This window comes from Anopheles stephensi, unplaced genomic scaffold (assembly GCF_013141755.1).
Source record: "Anopheles stephensi strain Indian unplaced genomic scaffold, UCI_ANSTEP_V1.0 ucontig34, whole genome shotgun sequence".
NCBI classification, from domain to species: domain Eukaryota; kingdom Metazoa; phylum Arthropoda; class Insecta; order Diptera; family Culicidae; genus Anopheles; species Anopheles stephensi.
In genome coordinates this window covers 79,025-85,609 of record NW_023405280.1, presented here as the reverse complement: position 1 = coordinate 85,609, position 6,585 = coordinate 79,025, and the positions used below count along the sequence as shown (strand labels likewise).

At 45.5% G+C, this 6,585-nt stretch overlaps 2 protein-coding genes across 3 annotated transcripts; both read left to right on the top strand.

Annotated features, from left to right (window-relative positions):
• The first annotated feature begins 608 nt into the window (after positions 1 to 608).
• On the top strand, positions 609 to 5,770 carry LOC118516590 (serine/threonine-protein phosphatase PP1-beta catalytic subunit). Of its 2 annotated transcripts, XM_036062553.1 has the most exons (5): positions 609 to 761; positions 848 to 1,063; positions 1,136 to 1,275; positions 1,351 to 1,689; positions 1,775 to 5,770. In XM_036062553.1, the coding sequence occupies exons 1-5, from the start codon at positions 662 to 664 to the stop codon at positions 1,880 to 1,882; spliced, it is 903 nt and encodes a 300-aa protein (XP_035918446.1). In that variant the 5' UTR covers positions 609 to 661; the 3' UTR covers positions 1,883 to 5,770. The 2 variants fall into 2 exon arrangements, with proteins under 2 accessions (XP_035918446.1, XP_035918445.1); XM_036062552.1 differs by having other exon boundaries at positions 848 to 1,275.
• On the top strand, positions 2,027 to 2,866 carry LOC118516589 (uncharacterized protein Rv2082-like). Its single transcript, XM_036062551.1, has one exon. It carries the CDS (start codon positions 2,027 to 2,029, stop codon positions 2,864 to 2,866), a length of 840 nt encoding a protein of 279 aa, XP_035918444.1.
• Positions 5,771 to 6,585: the final 815 nt, after the last annotated feature.

Here is a 6,585-nt window from a genome sequence, read left to right as displayed (position 1 = left end):
TGGTGCATTGAAGGACGCTCATCATGGATGATACCGGTGCAATATGCTTAGCTTTACCAAGTATATAGTTTTGGAGATTATTTAGAAGAATAAATGTTTGAAAGAATACATTTAATTGAAACTAACTAACTTTATCAAAATATGACCAAAATATGATATTTCAATGTTTGTCTTGCTGGAAAAGTGCTTTGAATATCCGGGTCACAATTTCCGAACCCCATCCCTACCGTTGCTCGTCTAATTGCTTTATGCTCTTCCAGCCTGACACGCACACACGTAAACATATTATTAGTGTGTTTTTGCAGTGCGGATAATTCAATTATAGCGTCATTTTGCTCAGTACACGTTTTGCTGTAGAAAACTGCACTGAAGATTATTATACTTCCGGCTCAAGAGAAGCCTATAGCTTGCTTCTAAGGGGGGAGATGGAATGGTGCATAATTTTACTGATAATGTACTCGTTTTTTTGACTCCACAGTTAAATGTAGTGTGAAAGTAACAAATAAGTCTCAGAATTATGTTTGAAATAATTTTTGCTTCACCGCAAAGTGAGGTTAAAATTTGGTGAATTTAAGACAACGGCAAATAAATTTTGTTCCTACCTATTGTTCCTTCTTCATACAAATCAGTTCGAGGATGTCGTCCAGGAAAATCGGTACCTATGCCAGAGGAAGAAATTCGAGCGCTATGTTTAAAATCTCGTGAAATTTTCCTACAACAACCGATACTGCTGGAATTGGAGGCTCCACTTAAAATTTGCGGTAAATATTAACGATTCAAAAGCGAAACAACATTTCAGCTTACGTGCCTTACGTAACGCCCTTAATTATTTCTTTGCTTCCCGCAGGTGATATACACGGTCAGTACACAGATTTGCTGCGACTGTTCGAGTACGGTGGATTTCCCCCGGAGGCCAATTACTTATTCCTGGGCGATTACGTGGACCGAGGCAAACAGTCGCTGGAAACGATCTGTCTTCTGTTAGCGTACAAAATTAAGTATCCGGAAAACTTTTTCCTACTGCGCGGAAATCATGAGTGTGCCAGTATTAATAGGATATATGGTAAGAGAGCGTACGGGATAGTTTTTTTTTTCCTGCGGAGCAAAATGATGATGGATTTCCACCCCAACCTAGGTTTCTACGATGAATGCAAACGGCGGTACAACGTGAAGCTGTGGAAAACTTTCACCGATTGTTTCAATTGCCTGCCCATTGCTGCCATTATTGATGAGAAAATATTCTGCTGTCACGGAGGCTTAAGCCCGGATTTGAACGTAAGTGTCTGCTGGCGCGTGATTGTGTTTGCCGCTACTAAATGGTTCTCCTTGATTTTCTGCTTTCGTTTACAGCACATGGAACAGATTAAACGCATAATGCGACCGACAGATGTGCCCGACACGGGGCTGCTGTGTGATCTGCTGTGGAGCGATCCGGACAAGGACGTGAAGGGCTGGGGGGAGAATGATCGTGGCGTAAGCTTTACGTTCGGCGTGGACATTGTGGCCAAGTTTTTGCTTATTCACGAGCTGGATCTCATTTGCCGGGCGCATCAGGTCGTGGAGGATGGGTACGAGTTCTTTGCCCGGCGATCGCTAGTAACGCTCTTTTCCGCACCGAACTATTGCGGTGAATTTGACAATGCCGGCGGCATGATGTCGGTCGACGCGAATTTAATGTGTTCGTTTCAGGTATGTAAGCACAGTCCTTCCGATTCGACGGCAATTTTCATTGACATTAACGTGCTTTTCTGTGGGGGGGGTTCATTCATTTTAGATTCTGAAGCCATCGGAAAAGAAGGCTAAATATCAGTACAGCGGAACGAACAATCAGCGGCCGCAGACGCCCCAGCGCAATCAAAATCCAACCAATAAACGGAAATAATAATTTCTCTCCCTTCTCAACCGCTACCTAACGAGACGCAGCAAAAAGAAGTCATCAGTAACAGCCAGTTCGTCGGCAAACGCCACCACCGCCACCAGCAATGCAACTAATGTTTCCAACAGTGCCGAAGGGGAAGATGAACTAATGCTTACCGGTACGTCCGTGCCGTACGATCCTGCAGCGGAGAATGTAGCACAGTGTCAGGACCATGATCGAGCTAACGCATTAAACGGTACGGCATCCTCTACCACAGCAACCGGTGGTGTCGCATCGGCTGCTGCTTCATCCGGCGCATCCTCTTCGACGACGTTGCTGAAGAATGTCCCCATAAGAGCAATCGTGTTTTCTGACCAATCGAGCATTGCTAACGATACGACCACGTCGCATTTACGACCCGCTACGCCATCTTCCCTCCGGCCGGATGGCGCCCTTGAAAGGCGTGGATTTGCCGAAGAAGGGGAGGAAGAATGTTCCTTACCGTCACCACCACCACCACCACCGCCGTCGATACAAACGTTGCCAGTGATGCAGATGCAAGCGCTTCATTTACACCACCAGCCCGCTCCGCAGTATCCGTCAGATCCGATGGGCACGACGCATAATCCATCGAGCTCCTCCACCGGCCGCTCGTGCTTTTCTCCGCCACCACCGGCAATTGTGACTACCGCGCTAATGAGTTCCACTGGGACGCATGCGATGTCTGGCGGTGCTGGTAGTTCTTCCGGTAGACAATTACCACCGTATCCGCCGGCGGTGCCACTTCCCAAACCGACACCCATTTGGATTACACCGGGCCAACATTCATCGGGCAGCACGGGTGGTAATGCGCTCGGGAGGGATAGGTCAGTGTCGGCGGCATATTCGACAGCATCCACCATAACCGTGGCTACCGGCAGCAACAGCCCGGCAGTAGTTTCGACTGTGCCTATTCTGCGTACGTTCGGTGCCTCGGCGGGCTCAAGACAAAATTCCTTCGGCAGCTAAGGTGTGGTGCGATACGGAGCATGCAACTAGCTAAGGTTTGTAGGAGGTTGGTTGGCTGATTCGGCACGAACGGTTGTAAGAGCGTGGGGGATGGGATTCATATTGAACAGTGTGATTGAATGGTTTTTGGATCATTGTCCGAATAGAATCGGGGTAATAGCAGCACCAACCAAGCAAAGCGAGTGGGCGCTACAAGACGCAGGACGATGATGACTAACAAAGCGTTTCGCGACAAACGGGAAGCGAGTGAGAATGTGAGAGAATTTTTGAACGAGCGATGTGAACGGAGAGAAAGAGAGAGAGAGAGAGCGAGATACAAAACCCGTGTGAAAAGAAACAAAATGAAATAGTTTTTATTGAATGATATTGTTAACAAATACACAACAGTGCACTATCAGAAAAAAAAGGCAAATCAGATGCTTTTTGTACGCGATGATACAGAAAGAAAGTAACTTAACGCATGATAATAAGAAACGTATGAAATAAGATTGATAAGAGAGGGGTCATTGCTGGGGGAAAAATAAAATCAAATAAAATGCCCCAGTGGCGTGTACAACAGGGCACAGGGCAAGAAGGAACGGCGTAAGGAGGGCAGGAGGAGGGTACAGTAAGGTAATATCAAATCACCGGTCACCGGGTGTGTGCAGTCTTATCTTAGGTCAATCCAAGCAAAACACACACACACACACACCCCCATTGCACTGTTGTCCACGGGGTACTAATAAGGGATGAAAGGAAAACGTACACCAATCAGTGGGGTGCCCAACTGCAAAAGAAACGATGCATTACATAGAAAAACGCATACAACATAGCAAACCCACTAAGCGCTCACAACTGTACAGCCCTCGAGCATGGCTGTGTCACGGGGAAAAACGGACGCATGAAGCATAATTGTGTGTAATATTATTCAACAAATCGGCAGTAGAGATTGTGCGGAAAAGCGCACTTAGGGTGTATCTAATGCGAGCCGACAAATGATGTTGGAGCATACATTTTCAAAGCAAAAGGGACAGGGTGTTACTATCCATACATAGAGAAGGATCAAACGGATGGCAGAAGGTGTAGCAGTTTCGAATCGATCCGAGAAGGGTGTACATGTGTCTGGCAAGCAAAAGCAAAAGTAAATCATGGAAGAGAATAATTTGCACAATTTGCAGATTGTGCATTTTATTGACCGGGGGCACTACCACGATGACCGATACAACGGAAAACAGAACGGAATTCAGCTACTGTGTACAAGGGACAAAGAGATAATGATATATAAAACTGTAGATACACATATGCATATATACATATATACAATACACACACTCACACACAGGCGCGTACGCATTACTCAGCAGGCAGCGGGTGGGATGGAAGAAGTGTAAGATGTGCATGAGAGATTATCCGATCAGATTTTCGGTTGATCGTTTTTATTGCCTTCTGGAAAGCAAAAAAATGGGAAATTGAATATATTCTGCCACCCCTCGGGTAGCCGGTGAGAGATAAAAAAAGTGAGATCAAAGAAAATCAAACATCAGATCAGATCCATATAAATGCGTCATAGCAAAGGGGTCATATATAATGTAAAGCACTGTATAAACCAACAACTGCATCTATGCATCTTCATCCTGTTTTCCACAGACGCTGAAAGCGCTTGCGGAAATTAGCACACTCAGAGAGAGAGAGAGAGAGAAAGGGTGGTGCGTTCGGTAAAAGGGAAACGTTACTTTTTCTACACACACAGCGAGCAAGGTCACAGATTGTCATGCATTTACACCGGGGAAAAAAGAGGAACACGGTTTACGTTACTGTTACTTTTGATCTGCCGGGATAAGCTTCCCGTTCCAAAGAATATATTATATTGCTAGTTATGATCGTGTGTTTTGCTTCGGCTAAACCTTCAACTGCCTGGGGGGAAGAAGCAGCTTGGTTCAGCTTTTAGTTAGGCGATCGTCTGTTACACTTCCTTTGTGGTTTTAGTCCTAGCACATCAACCTGGACCTTGTGGTCAGGATAGTCAAGGGCAACTCTGTATGGCTATATCCCCTGTGAAACGTGTTTTAAAACATCCGGAAGAAGAAACCATTAACCCAGCGTAACATTTCGTTGGCTGTGAAAAGATGCGCAAACCTGAACACGAAATGTGAATGCGGTATGCACACAGATGCAGCCGATGGATTTTCCAATCTCAACCTCACTGGCGCCCGTTTCCATTGAACCAAAGCTGAACGCAACTCTCCGTACCCGATAGGACGAACAAACCAAACCGACCATCGGTGGTTGTCCCGTTTGAGGATGACCACTGCTCGTTCGTCGACTCACACTCCCCGAACAAATCCATTTATACACGTCACCCGTTTGGAAGGCTTTTACAAACAAAAGAAAACAACACTATTTTTACATCCAATCGACACACAGGGCAAAGGACAGAAACAATAAAATGTGAAAGCGAGGAAACGCCGTTTACGTTACGAACCTTCTTACCTTCCTAGTACGTCGTTTCTTTACAGAGCTGCTTGAGCTATGTGTTAACGGTACGATTTGTTTGTTTGCAACCCTTGCGTTGCATCCGTTTTCATCTTTTCTATTATCCCCTCTTAGCGAGCCTGACACTCGAAGCAAAGCAGAGTGGTAGCAACGGATGATGTGCGCGCGCGCTTACTAAGTTGGCGGATTGTATTAAGGAAAACACAAAACACCCCCCATTTTGCAAAATGGGAATGCGTATGCATTAGATCAGCAGCAGCAGCAGCAAGATAGCAAGAAAACACAGTAAATTATTATAATTAACAAAACTCAGCATACCCCCTGACGGTCGCGAAAAGAAAGCAACAAAAAAAAAAAAGCGTCGCCACACGGGCACATTATGTTGGATCGAAGAGCAATGTAATGAATAAAGGATCATAATTAATATTAAAAGCATGTTGTTAAGGGAGGGTTTTTGGGCAAGTGGATAGTCGAAAGAACTAGCAGCGTTTTGTGGGAAGTATCCGAGTTCCGAGTCACGTTTAGCTACAGTTAAAAGCACTGGCTCGCGCCAGCATATAATGGAGAAGCGAGGGCGAGTGTTTTTGACTTGCGTAAAATACATTCAACCATAAGGCCCGCTTATAAAGCTGACATCTTCCAGCCAGTCAGCCAGCCAGCTCAGAGTGACATCGGTTGCTGCTACTGACAAGTGCGGGGGAGGGGGGGGAGGACGCACGAGTGAAGCCATCATGCTGCTCCGATGGAATTGAAATGCAATGTGGTGAAATGCATTCGAAAGCGCGAGGTGCGTCAAATAAGTTGTCCGTGTCCTCTCTCTTTTTTTGCCATCGGTCTGCATTATTCATTAAGCACTGTCAGCATAGATATTCGAACTGCGTGGTTACTGTGCGGGAAAGGGCCCGTTAATTTTAGTTCAGTTAAGTTTCGTGGGGTTTGAAGTAATTTGGTGGTAATTGCGGTAATCGAAAAAGGGAGTTTTCAATCAGTTTTCAAGCGGTTTTCAGGTGTTCCGTACAGTTGGCATGAAGTATGTGGTGGAGTTAAATATATTTTCGTTTAAAAGAAAGTAGAAATTGATGCAGAAACCGACTCGATTTATTCATCGTTTATGGTCAAAGCATTGATCTAGAGGCATAGGGGCATTGTAGAATATCCTGAACAAGATGGATGGATGGAAGCCGTCCATGTGACAAAAACCCTCAGAATGGTCACGTCCTATGAATCCCAACTGTTTGCTTAATCCC